Below are 18097 nucleotides of genomic sequence, written 5' to 3' on the forward strand. Positions count from 1 at the left end.
GCAGGGACCCCACAGATCCCAGCCCCACAGTTCCCAGTCGGTGCAGGCCATGGGGGACCCTGCCCCCAGCTCCTAGCCCCGCGGTCAGGGGTACCTCCCAGCCTCTGGGCCAGGGACCGCAGCGATGGAGAATCCACCACAACTGTTGGAAAGTTGTTCCAGTGGTTAATTCCTTTCACTGTTACAATGTGTCTTATTTCTTCTTTGAATTTGTCTAACTTCTGCTTCGAGCCATGGGTTCTCATTACGTTAACTAAAGTGCTGTCTGCTGTCAGAAATCTCTTCCCCATCTCAGTACTTATAGACTGATCATGTCACTGCCTCACTTTTTCTTGGATAAACTACACTTCTTTAGTCTCTCAATGTAAGGCATGAAAAGTTAACAGTTTTCTGCCAGACAAAGGATGTTTATTCACCTCTCTCTGTGGGTGCACATGTAAGTTAAGGATTGTAGGTTAATGCAATGGGGAGTCATTGACATACCAAGCTGGGGGGAAGGGAGGGATGTGAAGTCAGCAGGAAGGCAGCACACTGGAGAGTAAGCTACAGGGGTTATCAGGACTCATGGTACAAACAATGAACTTTGGGGATATAATTAGAAGGTAAAGACGACACCCCGTTATCCTGCACCTAGGAAATGACTGGACAGCACATTTTACAGTCATGGGCATTTGTTCAGCACTGACTTACAGGGACCAATACCCAGGGGTGAAAGTAACTCAAAGGACTTGCCGGTACTCCGGAGTCCTGAGGAGGGGCATGGCCTCCACCGGAAGAGGCAGGGCCTTTAAATCCCCAGGCCCTTTAAATCAGGATTTAAAGGGCCCAGGGCTAGGGCTGTGGTAGCAGCAGCTGGGAGCCCCAAGCCCTTTAAATCACCCCCTGAGCTCCCAGCTGCAGAGGTGTCTGGGAGCCCTGGGGTTCGGGGGTGATTTAAAGGGGGTGATTTAAAGGGCCCGGGGCTCTAGCTGCTGCTACCGCAGTGGAGCTCCAGGCCCTTTAAATTGCTGACAGAGCCCGGGGGCTCCAGCAGCAGGGCCTGGGGCTCCGGCTGCCGCTACCCTCCAGGGCCCTTTAAATCGTCTCCGGAACCCTGCTGCTGGAGCCCTGGGGTAGCAGCGGCAGGTCTCCAGTGGCTATTTAAAGGGCCCGGGGTGGTAGAGGCAGCGGGAGCCCCGAACCCTTTCAATAGCCACCAGAGCCCTGCCGCCGCTACCCCAGGGCTCCGGCAGGCTCCGGGGGCTATTTAAAGGGCCCAGGCCCTTTAAATTGTCCCTGGAGCCCTGGGGTAGCGGCAGTGGGGCTCCAGCGGTGGATTTAAAGGGCCCGGGGCGGTAGCGGCGCAGGAGCCCTGGGCCCTTTAAATCGCCACCCGAGCCCCGCCGCTGCTACCCCAGGGCTCTGGCAGCGGGGCTCTGGCGGCAATTTAAAGGGCCCTGGGCTCCAGCCCTTAAATTGCTGCCTCATGAAGCCAGTCCACCCCGGTATGGCGCACGAGCTCTTGCCGGCAGGGGTGGCAGGTTTGTAGAAATTTTGGTGGTGGGCCCAGAACCTGCCCCTGCCCAAACTCTGCCCTCCCCCAACTCCACCCCCCACCTGCCCAAGGCTCTGGGAGGGAGTTTGGGTGGGGGAGGAGGTCTGGGGTGCAGGCCCTGGGCTGGGGCAGGGGACTGGAGTGCAGGAGGGGTGCAGGATGCAGGCTCTGGGAGGGAGTTTGGGGATGGGAGGGAGTGCAGAGGGAGGGGATGTGCAGGTTCTGGGAGGGAGTTTGGGGATAAGAGGGGGTGCGGAGGGAGTGGGTGCAGGGGTGAGGGCTGTGGGGTGAGGCTAGGGGTGGATTTGGGGTGTGGCTGGGGATGAGGGGTTTAGGGTGTGGGAGGGTACTCAGGGCTGAGGCAGAGGGTTAGGGTGCATGGGGATGAGGGGTCTGGCTGGGGCTGGAGATGAGGGGTTTGTGGTATTGGAGAGGCTCAGGGCTAGGACAGAGGGTTGGGGTGCGGGGGGATGAGGGCTCTGGCTGGGGGGTGGGCTCTGGGGTGGAGCAGGGCTGGGGATGAGTTTGGGGTGCAGGCAGGCTGCCCTGGGACTGGAGCCAGAGAGGAGGACTCCCCCCAGCCCTCTCCCTGCCGGCAGCAGCGAGCTCTGGGGTAGGGACCCCCTTCTCCCCCCCGGCAGCACACTCACCCCCCACTGTCACTGCACGTGCTCCTAGGGCCCCTCTCAGGTCCAGGAATCTCCCTCGCCTCCCCTGTGGTGGGTGCCATGCCGGGGGGACTGCCATCACATGTGCGCCTCCTCCCCTGCTGCTGCCCCTCACTGTAGCCTCACTGGGGGTGGGGGATGGGGCTGCCCCTTGCCCAGCGTGGGGCAAGAGCGTTGACTGCGGGCAGGGGGGGCGGCTGTACTGGTGGAGGGTCCCACCGGAAAATGAAAGGGTCTGAGGGGGAAGGGCAGCCTGCCCTGGCAGTAGTGGAGGGGGGCACTAGGACCCTGCGGCGGCAGTTAATGCAGGCAGGCAGCATGGAGCTTCAGGGGAGAGACATGGAAATAGGGTGAACAGACATCCCGATTTTATTGGGACTGTCCCGATATTTGCTTGTTTGTCCCGCGTCCCGAACGATGTGCGGTCAGGACACTGGACAAACAAGCAATTTTACCCTCCTGGAAGGGCTCTCGCTCCACCCCCACCCCGACTCCGCCCATTGGCTCCCTCCCCAAATCCCTGCCCTGGCCCCGCCTCTTCCCCAAGCACGTGGCATTCCTCCTCCCTCCCAGGCTTGCCACTGTAATGGCAGCAAGCCTGGAAGGGAGGGGGTGGTGGTCGGCTTCCAGTTCCTGGAGCTGGTGAGTACGGGCACCGGGCAGGCAAGGGGGCTGCTCCCCAAGGAGGGAGATGGGGGGGGCTCCGGGGCTCCGGACCCCGGCAGCGGCGCGGGAGAGCGGCTTGGGGCCGCATGAGTGGCCATGTAAAGTTTATCACCGGTCCTCGCCCCTGTAGGGGGGTGGTAAGGAGCCGAGTCCCCCCCTCCCCCCTCGTCCTGGCTCCTCAGCTGAGCCCCCCGCACCATCTCCCTCCTGGGAGCAGCCCCCTTGCCTGCCCGCCTGGTGCTTCCAGCTCCAGGAACTGGAAGCCGGCCATCACCCCATCCCCTCCAGGCGTGCGCCGGCATTACAGCTGCAAGCCTGGGAGGGAGTAGGAATGCCGCTCAGCTGAGGAGCCAGGACGAAGGGGGAGGGGGGACTCGGCTCCTTACCTGGCCTGCGGCGGCCGGCGTAACATACTGGCGCGGGGCGGGGACGCTACCCCCCTACAGGGCAGGGCGAGGAGCCGGCCGAGGTCTCCCCCCCCCCCAGCCAATAAACTTTACGTGGTCACCCGCTGCCGGGGTCCGGAGCCCCGCACCTCTCCCGCTCGGCTGCGCTCCAGCAGCTCCTTCCCCGCGGGGCGGTGGGACGCGCCACATGTGCCCGGGGCCTGCTAATTCCCCCGGCACCTGCAAAACAGCTTTTTTTTTTTTACTTTTGTTGTTGTTGTTGTTTTTTTTTGCTCCGTTCCCCCCCACGTCCCGATATTTCATGTCAGTGATCTGGTCACCCTACACGGAAGGGAGGTGCACGGGGGCAGCAAAGGGGGGCCAGCCCACACTCAGGGGAGGCGCAGGGGGGGCAGCAGGGGGGGTCAGGGGGGAGACCCGGCCCCGAACATTCGTGGAGCTGGGCCCCTGGACCCTCAATATTGCTGGAGCCAGGAGGAGGAGTCAGAGAGGGAGAGAATGCTCCATTTTCTTGCCGGTACGCTACTGCACCTTTTCTTACCGGTCCTCCGTACTGGCCCGTACCGGCTTACTTTCACCTCTGCCAATACCACCTTCTGAATAACAACACATCACTTCCTGCAGCATGTAGCTGGGCCCTGGAGATCTCCCATCTGAGGTACCGACCGAGGCTCATCCAGCTTAGCTTTCAAGAAACAACCCCACCGCACCCCAAAGTGGTTCTGGTGCAGGCTAGCTGCATACAGCAGGTGACTCACCAGAGATCCCTTCATCTCCTTCAGCCCAGGGTGTATTTTTCTCTGGTGTTTTAAGAACACTGTTGTCATTGGCAGTGTTCCAGCGGGACTCTGGTCCATCCTAACAACAGCACAAGGGAGCAGACAGGATCTGGAGAGAACGTAAGAGCCCATGACAAGACACTCACCTCCCCAAACTGGCCTTCTCCAAGCTTCTCCTTGAAGGTTAGCAGTTTCCTAGGGAACTCTTCCACAGCCACATCCTTGCCCGAGAGCAGGTCCATAGTGATGGCAGGCACAGAGTAGGTGTTGCTGCCTGTCACACCTTGCAGATTCACAATGTCAGCCTCTGCATAATGGGGGACTCCCTCGGGGCCACTTGACTGGGCGGGTTTGACTACTCCACTGCAGCCTGGGAAGAAAAGAGCACGAGAACACCTCAGCTGCTCAGCACTATTCCCCTGGAGCCCAAGTCACATAGAAAATGCCCTGGGCCATCTGCTTTCCCAGATGCCAGGGGAGAACAGACCAGGCTTTGGGGGAGCTTAAAGGGGTCTGAGACCTGTACAGTCTTCTCAGCTCCCTGAAACTTCACTCCAAGTTTCCAGGCCCAGTTATGATTGGTGCCGTAGGTGACACAAGGGGAGAGGGGAAGCCAGTAGCATCCTCATCCAGAACGTATGCTCCCTGCTCAGAACGCATCATCAAACTCTTCAAAGCCACAGCTGGAGCAGTTCTAATTGTTCATTCCCATGCGACTGACTTTGCATTTGTCAATATTAAATTTCAGTCTGACATCATGCTGCCCATTCCCCCAGCCTGGTTAAATCCCTGGGAAGTTTCTCCTCTAGTCCTGACTAATCTGAAAAGAGGCAGTGTGGACTAGCAGACAGGACTGTGATATAGAAAACATGTTCTATGCTTGGCTCTGCTGCTGGGTGATCTTGGGAGAGTCACTGCCCTCCTCTGTGCCTCAGTTTCCCCAACTGTAAAATGAAGATAATGAATGATATTGAACTGCTTGGTAAACTGCTTTGAGGTCTCCAGATGGAAAGCTATGAGCTATGTATTACTATTAAATAATTTTATCATCTGCACATTTTGCCACTTCACTTTTCCAGATCTTTGATAAATAGGTAACTAACCAACACAGCACAAATATCAAATTCCATATTAAGTTGAAATACTTGCAGTTTGAATTGTCTTAGTCACAGACTTAAGGGACCAGAAACTATGTGCTGAGACTTATTTGACTAACACCACACTGCACATGGCAAGGGCAAATTGAAATTTTGTAATCAAATAAAATACACAGCCCATCTTAACATGGCTCAGGGAGATGGGGACTAGGACTGGGATAGGGGCCTGGGACCTCTAGGCTGCTGGTTCAAATTTACCCCAGGTTGGTATTGGTCTAAAGTCACTCCCACTGGGATGGCTGTCATGTGATGCGATTCCCATGTGATGTGAAATGGTCTCACTCCATTTCCCAGTGGATGCATGACTAGTCCTGGTTGAAATGTTTCTGTCTAAACTGTTGATGTAATCCAACCAAAAAGCCCAGCCTATTGAGGAGGCACCTGAACTATAAATCCCATGAGGCACTACAGCAGCATTTTCAAGCCAAAATGTTTTGGCTGAAATTTTTCAGTTTTTGAGTTTGCACAGAAAAAAAATCAAAATTTTCCGCAAGGGAACTTTTTTGTTTGTGCCCAGCTATACACATGACCCTAAAAATGACTCCACCACAAGTGTCAGTGTGAGCACATGCTCCTTGCTGGCAGATCAAGGATGTAGTGAGACTGAATGCCACTACTACCCTCAACTGGATGCCTCCGGAGCTGGCATCAGGGGCAGGCATAGCAGGCCATTGCAGGAGCACTCTGCTGCTCATTGTTTGCTCAAACAAAGCTGTGTTAGCTGCAGAACTTGCTTGTTAATCCTCACCTGCCTCTTCATCTCCTGGGGCAAACTCTGGCAGTTTGCGGATCAACCGCGAGGGCTCCTGGTAGTCTGGGCCCAGGGGGAAGATGCGGTCATAGGTGGAGTTGGACTCCTGCTCGCTGGATGAGGAGGAGTGGTTGTGGTTGAACATGCTGGATTCGCTAGGCAGGGAGAGGCTGACGGTCATTTCGTCATCCAGCATCCGACGAGAAGCCTAAGAGGTGGGGATGCAGAAGGAGAAAGTACAGGGACACAGCAAAGGACATTCCCCACTCTCGACAAACAGACAGGCCCAGTGGACCAAAGCAGCAAGACAAATCATGTGGGCCAAAAGGTCCTGTTTGGCAGACTGGGCCTGAAACACAACCGTCCTGTGAACCAGGCAGGGCTGCCGAATCCAGGGGCAGTTGGGGAACAGTCCCCTGAACCTGGGGGGGGAGCGGTGGGGGGAGGCGGCAAGGGTGAGGGAGCTGCTGGTGGACCCCATGAGTAGGGAGCTCCCAGAGCCCAGGCTCCAGCCCGAGCCTGAATGGCTACACAACAATTTTACAGCCATGCAGCCCGTGCCCTGCAAGCCTGAGTCAACTGACCCGGGCCAGCTGTGGCCATGTCATGGGTCTTTTATTCCAGTGTAGACGCACCCTCAGTGGCTAGATGAAATCAGTCTGCACAAGCAGGTCCATGCGCTCGCCTGTGAGCTTCAGGGGGGGATGCAAGTGGTGCACATCCCCAGCTGGGCCTCACCCTGAACAAACTCCATTACTGTCAGGGCTGTGCTGACGTCACCAGAGGGGCTGACGTGCAGCTGCAGGAATGAACCTAGTGCTGGCAGAACCCTTACAAAGAAGCCTCCAGGATCTGCTCACCTTCTCCAGCATCTTCTGCCAGAACTGCCTCCACAGGATGATGACAATGATGGCCACCAGGATGAAGATGATTGCAACCAGGCAGCCAATCAGGATGCGTGTGTTGCTGTCATCCACTTTGAGGGTTGGATCTGTCAGCAGGCGGGAGAGAGCAGGAGTGGTCACATTGGGAGGCTGGGTTTAACTTGGGTTCTCATTGGAAACATAGATCTCAGTCACTGGCAAGTCTACTCGGCTGGTACTTCCAGGCTCACCACCCCTACAGCGGGGCTAGATGAGCCAGAAGCAGTGCATAACTGCACCACCCCAAAGCACTCTGCACTTCACTCCATCCCTGGTTCCCTGTTTGCCAACCTATCCTTGCCAGGAGCAGACACCAGCAGCACAACTCTGCTGGCCAGCACCCTGGGGGTTACTGTCAATGCTCTGTCCATTTTCCACCCCTCTTCTTGCCCCCTTGCAAGAAGAGGCACAGCTGGGCAGAGCCTGCTCTCTGCCCTGTACATTGACTGGGGATGTGAATGCAGAGGTGCATAGGGCCAGAGACAGTCCTGCCCTCCGGGAGGCACTTCTGTGCTGGCTCCTGCTGCACTAGTGCTGCTCATCCCTTCTGCAGCCATGGAGCCTGGGACACCCAGGATTGTGAGACTGTAACTAACAATTCGAGACTCCCTATCACCACACTCATGTGACTCTCTCACACAGTCAAAGCCCAGGATACACACTGCTCTTCATTTTGCAGCCACAACCCTGGACTCTGCAACATACTGACATAACAGACTAGAAAGTCTGTGGAAACTTCATTTTAACAAAAAGGGAGGCATTTAATGAACTGACTATGGAAATAACTGCACTGACTGTGCCATTATCCTCTGTGCTATTCTTGTTGATATTACATTCATTGCTTCAGACTGTTCCCACATCTTTATTGTTCAATGTGCCACTGAATTCTACATTAACAACACATAACTGCAGCGCAGAGGGTGTCTGAAGAAGAGCTGGAAGCAGAATGGGTTGAAACCCAGAACTTCTATTCTGCAGGAAAATTTGACATCTCCAAGAAAAAAAAAATTGTATTATAAACAGAAGTTGAAATGAGATTATATATAAAGAATAGAAAAGTTGAAAATGTTTTGACTATTATGATGCCATGTCATAATAGGTCATTTGCAATATTGTTGTGGCTGTGTTAATCCCAGAAATGAGAGAGACAAAGGGATGAGATAAGAGGAGGTTACCTACATGTAACTGGAGGTTCTTTGAGATGTGTGGTCCCTATCTGTATTCCAAATGTGGGTGCGCATGCACGCCATGCACCAGAGCCGGAAGCTTTTCTTATCAGTGTCCATTGACCCGCACATTCATCATGCGTCCCTTTGTGCTCGCAGCCGAGGGTCTAAGAGGCCATGCAGGTCGAGGCCCCTCCAGTGACTCTATTACTTCTGAGTAGTCCAGTCCACAGCAGAGGGGATGGAGGGTGGATATTGGAATACATATGGTGACCACACATCCCAAAGAACCTCCAATTACAGGTAAGTAACCTCCTCTTCTTTGAGCAATGGTCCTTATGTGTATTCCAACAGTGGGGTAGTGATCAGTGTGGAAGTGGGTGGGAGGAAGAGAAGAAATGCAACCTGTAGTACAGTGCGGCCCACTGCAGTGTCCTCAGCCGCCCTTTGAGTGATGGCACAGTGGGATGTGAACGTGTGTACAGAGTGCCATGTTGCTACGACAGACGTCTTGCCATGAGACATCCGCTAGGCAGGTCAACGTGGCTGCTTGCGCTCACATAGAGTGCATTGTAACTCTATCAAGCGGCTGTACGTTGGATAGCGTGCAGCATTCGCGGATACACCTGAAGACCCATTTGGAGATTCCTTGGAGACAAGGGCTTGGCCCTTGGACTGGTCAGCGATGGCCACAAACAGTTTCATCGATGCGTGAAAGGCGAAAGTCCTGTGGAGGTAGAATGCTACTGCATGGTGCATGTCGAGGGAGTGCAGGATCCTGTCCACATGGGAGTGAGTGGTTTGGGACAGAAGACAGGGAGGTGGATGGCCTGACTGAGGTGGAACTCCACCACCACCTTTGGGAGGAACTTAGGGTGGAGCCGTAAGGACACTTTATCCTTCTGGAATTCAGTGTAAGGGGGACAGTTAGCCATCGTGGCCACCAGTTCGCTGACTCAGCTAGCTGAGGAAATGGCCACTAGGAACATCACCTTCATGGAGAGATGGGAAAGGGAGCACATTGCCATTGGCTCAAAGGATGGCTTTGTGAGGACGGACAGAACAAGATTAAGGTCCCATGGAAGTGTGGGCTGGAGTACTGGTGGGAAGGTATTGAGGGGACCCTTCATGAAATGGATGGTGGAGGGGTACATAACATAGAGGTGCCATCCACGGAGGGAGAAAGGCATTAAGTGCTGCCAGGTGGACCCGTGTAGAGCTGAGGGCAAGGCCCAACATTTTGAGCCCAAGGAGGTAATCGAGGATGGATATTGTACTCAGTGGGTGGTGATGGCAATAAGTTTTATGGCCCCCTTGAGGAGCAGAGCATCCACTTCTTGTTGGAGGATGGGTTTCCAAGGGAAGTCTGGGGTGAGGAGCGATGAGGGGGAAACAAGAGGAATTCTATGGGAGTATCCATGATGGATAATCTCCAGCACCCAGCTGTCCATGGTGATTTTGCATCAGTTGTGGGAGAACAGGGCAAGACGGTCCCCAAAGACAATATTGGGCACCGCGGGAGGCATCGGGGGAGGTTCGCAGTTCTTGACCTGCACGTCAAAACTGCTGTTTTGACTGCTACTGGTATAGGGTCAAAGTGGTGGTTGTGATGGAGGTGGGGAGCGTTGTGTGCGGTGCTGTCTATGTGGTGCCTCCTGCTGGCGTTGGAAGTAGGGCAGGTAGGGGGCATGTGGTCAGGAATGGAACAGTTGCCGCAGCTGCCTGCATCTTGGGACTGGGGTGTAAATGCCAAGGGACCTGAGCGTGGCCCGAGAGTCGTTCAGGGAATGGAGGGATCTGTCCATCTGGTCATTGACTAGTTTGTGCTCATCAAAGGAGAGGTCCTCAATAGTGTTTTGGACCTCCCTGGGGAATCTGGACGATTGCAGCCATGAGTCCTGGCGCATCACGACCCCAGTCGTCAGAGAGTGAGAGGCCCTCTTTGTCCAGCAGTCGCCCCTTGTCCACCAGTTCCTGGAATTGCTGCTGTTGGCCTGGTGGCAGCCTGTTATAGCTGAAGTCATATTTGGCTAGCAGAGCCTGATAATTGGCAATGCAGAACTGCAGTCCCACTGAGGAGTTGACTTTCCTGTCTAGCAGGTCCATCCTTTTTGCCGCTTTGTCCAGGGGAGTAGATTTTTGTGGGTGCTGTCATGCCCACTCTGCTGTTGCATGAAGCACAAGAGAGTTGGGGAGGGTGATAAAAATAAATTCTGTCCCCTTAGTAGGGACGAAATACCGCCTCTCTGCTCTCTTCTGTGTGGGGGCACAGGAGGCAGGAGTGTACCATGCTGTCCTTGCTGGTTGCAGAATAGCCTCATTGATGGGGAGAGCTGCCTGAGAGCAGGGCCGGCTTTAGCAAGTGCGGGGCCCGATTCGTGGGGCTTGTACTCACCAGGCAGTGCTCCGAGTCTTCGGCGGCACTTCGGATTGCCGTGCTCTGGCCGGGGGAGGGGTGCCGCGGGGCTTGCAGCGCTCCAGCCGGGGAAGTGGGGCCGCGGGGTTGCTGGGCTCCGGCCGGGGGAGCGGGGCCGCGGGGTTGCTGGGCTCTGGCCGGGGGAGCGGAGCCGCGGGGCTTGCCGCGCTCCAGACGGGGGAGCGGGGCCGTGGGCCTTGCCGCGCTCCGGCTGGGGTAGCGGGACCGCGGGGCTTGCCGCGCTCCGGCGGGAGGAGCGGGGCCATGGGCTTGCAGCACTCCGCCCGGCCCTCTTAGGCGCGGGGCTCTCTTAGGCGCAGGGCCTGATTCGGGGGAATCGGCCTAAAGCTGGCCCTGCCTGAGAGGGCCCCTGGGGTTGGAGAATGTGCAGGAGCTGATGTTGCATGTCCTGGATCTCCTCCATCCTCCAGGCAAGTCCTGGTATTAGTGGGTCATCCACCCGGGAGAGCAAGGAAGGAATAAGCGCCTTATTCAATGAGGAAGCAGTGGGGACCAGCAGTATCGGTTCCGCATCTTCCTCCTCCTCATAAACAGACGGCGCCGTAGGGCGAATGGGAATGGTTTATAAAAGGCCACCAACAGTGCCTGGCATCCTCAGTAAAGATTCCAGGGCGCCCAGTATGGCCAAAACAAAGGGTCCCTGGGCATAGGTGGGTGTCATGGCTAACAGTACCAGGCCTCCGCAGTGGGATCATACGCCGGGGGGTATGGCAGTTTGGGTCGCGATTCTGGGCTCCGATGGGGTATAGGCGAGAAAGAGGTTTCTGACTCTGAAAGGCCCTCGGACTCCAAAGATGGTTCGGGCAACAGGGGGGACCACGGGTACCGGAGGCCTGTGACGCAGCAATGGGACGTGTGTGACGTTATTAATATGAACTGTGACCATATAGATCATTGTTGCAATCAAGGTCCTATAGTGGCACCAAATCCTGTACAAAGGAGGTCAAGTAAGGCACTGCCTAGCGTGCTTGATGGCCCATTAAGGACCATCAGCTATACAACTGACCCATTGAGAGAAGGCAGATACATCTTGTGACTCAGCAAGGCATGCAGGGACATGCCTATGGACAGAACTCTAAGGTTTTTCCATGCCATGTGCTGAGTAGCTTGTGTTTGGAACAAAGGACACACAAGCCACATGGCAAAAGGACTATAAAAGGCAGCTGCATCATCTCCATTTTGTCTTCAATCCTGCTTCTTACCTCTGGAGGAACTTTGCTACAAACTGAAGCTCTGAACAAAGGACTGAATGACCCATCCAAGCTGTGGATGTACTCGAGACTTGATTTGAACCTGCAGTTTATTCCATCACTGCTACAAGCCTGAACCAAGAACTTTGCCATTACTGTATGTAATTGATTCCATGTAGCCAGTTTTAACTCTCATATATATTTCTTTCTTTTTACGAATAAACCTTTAGATTTTAGATTCTAAAGGATTGGCAACAGCATGATTTGTGGGTAAGATCTGACTGGTATATTGACCTGGGCCTGGGGCTTGGTCCTTTGGGATTGGGAGAACCTTTTTTTTCTTTTACTGGTGTATTGGTTTTCATAACCATTCATCCCCATAAGGAGTGGTGCTGGTGGTGATACTGGGAAACTGGTGTGTCTGAGGGAATTGCTAGTATGACTTCTGGTTAGCTAGTGGGGTAAAACCAAAGTCCTCTCTGTTTGGCTGGTTTGGTGTGCAAAGGACCCCCAGTCTTGGGCTATAACTGCCCTGCTCTAAGCTATTTGTCCTGAATTGATACGCTAAGTAGTGTCCTGCCAGAGGCTGCATCGTTACAACGTGCTTCTCCAGTAGCAGCAACAAAGACTCGTCCACCGGAGAGGGGAGTACGGTGGTGATTGGAGGTCTGGAAAGGGGTGGAGAAGGTGGATACGGGAGGAGCAGCTCCTTCATCGAGAGGAGAGGCTCCAAGCATCCAGGAGTGCATGACGTCCCTCTGGGCATGCCCGAGGGCCCAGGCGTTGTCAGCGGTGCTGGTCGATCCAAGGGGCTCAGAGACACTGACGGGACGGGCGGTGCACGTGCCAGTGAGGGTATCACTGGATCCCGTTTGTGTTTTGCCTTGCACTCAACATGGGGCAGCTTGGGTGCTGGTCTGGTGGGATCCACATGCGACCTCTCACCCAACCTGGCCTGGGGAGGAAAAGCTGCGCTTATTAGTGGTCAGGGCCGGGGATCTGCTCTTGTGCCCATGTCCATGCTTTTTACCCTCATGGCAGGGCTTGTCCGTCGCCTTCGGAACTGACAGATCCAGGGCTTGGGAGGTGCTCGGAGGGGAGCTCACCGCCAGTGATGGTCTCTATACCGGTGGTTCCAGATACAAGTGTGCCCTCGGGTGCATGACTGCATCCATTGAGAACTTCCGGAGGCAAAGCTCTCAAGCCTCCTGCGTTCAGGGTGGGAACGACTTACAAATCGAACAGCGGGCCGTGAGGTGGGCCTTCTTGCTGAGGCAGTACAGGCAATGCTGGTGCTCATTGCTCACAGAAAATGAGCACGGTCAAGAGGCACAGTTCTTCAAGCCTGGAATCCAGGCATAGTCCCCAAGGGGGGGTTTCCCCAAATGGGGGGTGTGTGGGAGGGAATCTACACTAACAATTATCTATGAAGAACAACAGCTATGGAACACTAAATACAGCTATGTACAACTATATACAGGAATGGAAAGTAGATCACTCTCTTAGCAAGCTAAGAGTGCAAAGGAACAGGGTTTCCGACTCAGGCCATGCAGTGGTAAGAGGGAACTGGAGAGGCATCAACCCACATGGCCTATTATACCCTCAGCTGTGAGCATGAGGGGACGCACGATGCACATGAGGGTCAACAAACACTGCTAAGAAAACCTTCCAATTCCAGTGCATGGCGCACATGTGCACCCACGTTTGGAATACATACAGAGACCATCACTCGAAGAAGAATATCTTTTAATTGGACTAACTTAGATCTTACTTGGCCTAGACCGAACAGTAGGCTCTTCAGAAGTTGGTCCAATAATAGATATTACCTCACCCACCTTTGCTCTCTCACAATGTGTGATATCATTTATATTATAAAATGGCTATTGTTTTTGTAATTTTTTTGGTAATTGGTATTTCCTATTTTAATTAATATGATATAATATATAATGTAATGCATTATAAACATTTTAAATAATTCATTTTGAAATTAAAATGTTGAAAATTTTCTAAACATTATTTTTCTAAATGAAATTTCCTCAAAATTGAAAAGTTCTGATAGAAAAATGAGCCCATTGGAAAATTTCCAATCTGCTCTAGCTGGAGGTTTAAGCAATTTGTCATTGTGAAACAAGCACATTAGCTGGACGGTTCTGATGAAATGATCAGCCATGAAAGAGTAAACGATGTTGTGTTAAAACCCCATTGAAGTGACTAGGGCAGTTCACACCTCTCCAAGCTATTGTTTCAGGATGCCTGCAGACTCAGGAGGACATTACTTGGTTTGGGCCTGGAAGGTTACCTTCACAACCATTAGGGATGAAAACTTTTTTTTCACTGAATCTTAGTCTTAGGGGGACTGGTCCACAGTATGAGGCTCGTTCCACTACACATTTTGCATCTGTGGACTTATGGACTACATGGGGCCCTGGCCATGGAAGGCATTTCGATCCCATGGCAATGGATGACATCATACACATCTTGCATCTGAAGAAGTAAGGTTCTTACCCACGAAAACTTATGCTCCCAATACTTCTGTTAGTCTTAAAGGTGCCACAGGACCTTCTGTTGCTTTTTACAGATTCAGACTAACACGGCTACCCCTCTGATACTTGATATCATATACATAGAATCACAGAATATCAGGGTTGGAAGGGACCTCAGGAGGTCATCTAGTCCAACCCCCTGCTCAAAGCAGGACAAATCCCCAACTAAATCAGATTGACATCTAGATTGACAGCAGGCACTCACAGGCCACATAATCACGTGAGAGGTGTTTCTATGCCCATGTCATCATGAAGTAGCACTTTGCCATATTGGAGTAATCTCTGGGTACTGCAGCAGCTGTTACTCTCAGACTGGAGGTGGTTTCTGGTGCCCTTATTCTAATAGAGTGGCATGTGTTTCAGGGGGTCTATATGAGGGCTGCATTTTATCCAGTGGCCAGTCCTTACTTGCAGGAATGTGCCACCTCTGCAGACCTGATGGGGACCAGGCTCTTGAGCACACAGAGTGTCCACGTACTGCATTGCACATACCGTAAGTGGTGGGTGCTACGGGCGACTCAGGAGGGGCTCCGGAGTTGTTGTACATGGCTGCATCTAAGAAACAGAATTGAGGACGAGTCAGTGACACTGACATGCCTGTGACAGCTGTTGTGAGGGCAGAGTGGATTGTTCCTCTGTGGCACTTAATTCATGTCACAGAGCACCTACTCAACTCTACCTTGCCCTGCAAAGGTCCCTAGCCCTCTCCAGCCCAGGTTACCACAACTCAGCCAAGTCTGAATTCTAAAGCCTCCAAGCACAAATCCACCATTAGGAGCAGTGTGCAGGAGAACGTTCCCATTGCACACTGCTGCTCTCCTCTCAAAACCCTGCTCCTCCACAGGATGAATGCTATAGCTACTGGTACCACAGTAGCCCCAGTACCCGCTTTCCATGGGTAAATAGGGGACTACTCTTCTCACTGCCTTGTAACACAGGAACAAGTGGACATTCCATGGAATTGAAAGATGAGAAATTCCAAGCCAATAAAAGGAAGTACTTTTTCCCCACATACAACACGTGATTAGACTGTGGAACTCACTGCCACAGGAAATCATTGGGGCCAAGAATTTAACAAGATTTTAAAAAGGGACCAGATATTTATATGGTTATCAAAAATATCAAGAGTTACCATAATTAACGATAAACATTTGGGAAGGGACACAACCTCCTGCTTCTGGGCTTAAGCCTGTCTGTCAGTGACCACGATGAGCCCTAATGTGGATGCAGATTATCCCACATCAACTACTACAGGGTTCTCATACCTTTTCTTGCAGCAGCTGTTGCTGTTAGGTACAGGAGACTAGGTTAGAAGCACCTGAGGTGTGATCCAGTCTGGCAGTTCCTACATTTCTATGCTCCAGAACAAATGGCACATTGCTTGGCACTCCCTGGACCTATGCCTCCCTTGCTCCCTGACATGGATGCTGTAGCTTCCAGGACCCCATCCTCCCGCCCTTTGCCAGTACCTGACTGGAATGTGATCTCACTGAACATCATCCAGGTGTCGGCAAAGTAATACTGGCACTTGATGGCGCTGGCCATGCGATGAAGCAAGGGCACGGTGACGAACCGCGCACTGGGGTTGACGTCATCCAGCACCAGCACCGAGGAGATGGTGTTGGGCTCCCACTCATTGGCATCGGAGCGGAAATAGCACTGAACTTCCTTGAAGATCTTCACCCCCTTGGAAAACATGTTGTTGCAGTGCACCTGCATGGCAGCAACAGAGTCCCAGGTGAGCTCGACACCAGCACAGGCTGGCAGCACCCACTGCCCAGGGAAACTCCATAGGAATCGGAGACCCTGGGATAGTCACACAGGGAACACTGTGCTCATCGCGCCCTGCCCTTGGTGGCACCCTCACCTAGAATCCTAGCTTGTCAAGGGGCCCCAGGAGGAGGGGGTGGGGGACATTTCCTTAGCATTTCATCATAGGAAACTTGGCACTGTCTGAGGTCACAAATGGAGTGAGTCTTTGGTCTCATTCCAGTCACTAGCTGACAGGTCATAGAAACATAGTGATTACAGAGAGAAGTGGCCCATTAGTCACCCACAGGCAGGGATAGTAAGTGGGGCAGCGCAGCGGGCTGAGCAGAGCAGGAGCTGGTGGCTAGGGCTGAGGAGGCATGGTGCAGCTGAGAGGACAGTGTAGCGTTGCATCACTCATGTTCACTATTCCTGACACAGCCCCCCTCCCTTCTCCCCCCCTCTCCCTCCGATGCAGGGCAGACTGTGTCCTAGACCTTAAGGCCTTGCATTGGCATTTTGCGAGGCAAATGACAAAATCAGAGCCCTAGTCCCTTTCTAGAACGTGCCTTCTGCAGCCGGGCACACGGTTCTGAGAGACAAGGCCACAACAAGCCCTCATTGATGTTACCAAGAAAGGTGCCCCTGGAGCTACAGACCTTCATGGTGGTGAAGTTTCTGATCCGATCAAATTCAAACATGATTTCAATGTAGCCCCCAGCAGCGCTCTCATTGCGCCACCCCACGTAGTCATAGCCCGGCCACATGTGGTACTCATGGGTCTGTGTGAAGTCATCCAGGCCAGAAACACCATCCGTCAGCTGGCCCAGTCCCTCAGTCATGCTGTAGACACCACGGAAAGATACAAGGGGGCATGAATCTTTTTTGAAGTCCACACAAAAATCTTCCCGCTCTCTGCCTCCCACCTGTCCCCCCATCCCACCAGCACTGGGGAGTGTACAATGGGTGGGCATTTTTCATAAATGCTTTAAAAAACTGAAGGACTTTTTCATTATAGCTTCTTAAAATCATGAAACTAACTCTCTTTCCTCACTGAGTCCCCTGAGAGCCATTGCGGCCTGTTTTAATAACACAGAGGCTCTGCAGCCCTGGGCAACCTTCAGTGGTTTAGCAGAGGTGCTTAGGAGTACTTGGCCTCACATGCTCATTTGTGTGCCATTAAAGAACCTGGATGGACAGAGGGAAGCAAGAAGAGTGGGACAGACAGACAGACTAAAATGTTCAAACCTGGAAGTCTAAAGTTAGGCCCCTAAATAAAGAGGACCTGATTTGCAAGGGACTTGCTACTCCCAATCGGTCCACAAATCCCACTTGTGACGGGGCAGCCCCGCCCCGCACTAGCCCCAGCGACGTCAGACCAGTAGCTCTGACAGAGGAAGTCCCGCCCCGTTCGTACTGGGCATGCTCCAGATGCTCACAGACCACACCCCCTTACGATGGATAAATAGCATGAAGGACGCAAACCCCTGGATACTACATTGGTACCTCTCACTGCAACCCTATGGCTTCCGCGTATTTCATCGCCCGGGTAAGGCACACGCTAACGCGGACTTCTTTTCCAGACAGGGGAGGAGGGGGCAGACCAACCAGAGGGGTCCCTCTTAAGGGGGAGGGTGTGTGACGGGGCAGCCCCGCCCCGCACTAGCCCCAGCGACGTCAGACCAGTAGCTCTGACAGAGGAAGTCCCGCCCCGTTCGTACTGGGCATGCTCCAGATGCTCACTGAGTATAAAAGGAGGGAACTCAGCTCAATCGGGGCTGGTGGCCGCAGGGGAAGGACCTAACTGGGAAGCTCCTGCAGAGGACCAGCCGCCGCTCTTGAAGCTGCCAGGAACAGAGGCTTCTACAGGCCGGCACGAACCCCTACTGTGGGAGAAACCAGGGGAGGCGACTGATCCGGAGACTCACGGAGAACCCTGGGATCCGTGGGAGACCCCAACTCCCAAGCCGGTAGGGAGGTGACGGACTGGACCCCAACTCCCCACCCAGGGGAGGTGACGGACTGGTACCTTGACCCCAGTAAGCCTCAGCGTGTTTCGGTAGGACCCCCTTGCTGAGCCAGTAGTAAGGTCCTACGGCCCTGCAACCAGGGGCGCTTGTATGGACT

General features: G+C 53.6%; 1 protein-coding gene across 1 annotated transcript in view; it reads right to left on the reverse strand.

Moving 5' to 3' along the window:
• The window catches only part of LOC112117798 (discoidin domain-containing receptor 2), a 112808-nt gene that overhangs the window by 23023 nt on the left and 71688 nt on the right, over positions 1–18097 (reverse strand). Inside the window, exons 7-12 of the mRNA XM_026655520.2 lie at positions 16630–16813; positions 15691–15934; positions 14714–14776; positions 6823–6953; positions 5960–6170; positions 4201–4424 (exon numbers count right to left, since the gene is read on the reverse strand). Coding sequence (XP_026511305.1) covers positions 4201–4424; positions 5960–6170; positions 6823–6953; positions 14714–14776; positions 15691–15934; positions 16630–16813 — 1057 coding nt within the window. The remainder of the gene's footprint in view (positions 1–4200; positions 4425–5959; positions 6171–6822; positions 6954–14713; positions 14777–15690; positions 15935–16629; positions 16814–18097) is intronic.

The sequence above is a fragment of the Terrapene carolina genome, unplaced genomic scaffold (genome assembly GCF_002925995.2).
Source record: "Terrapene carolina triunguis isolate 2854851 unplaced genomic scaffold, T_m_triunguis-2.0 Scaffold210, whole genome shotgun sequence".
Taxonomy (NCBI): domain Eukaryota; kingdom Metazoa; phylum Chordata; order Testudines; family Emydidae; genus Terrapene; species Terrapene triunguis.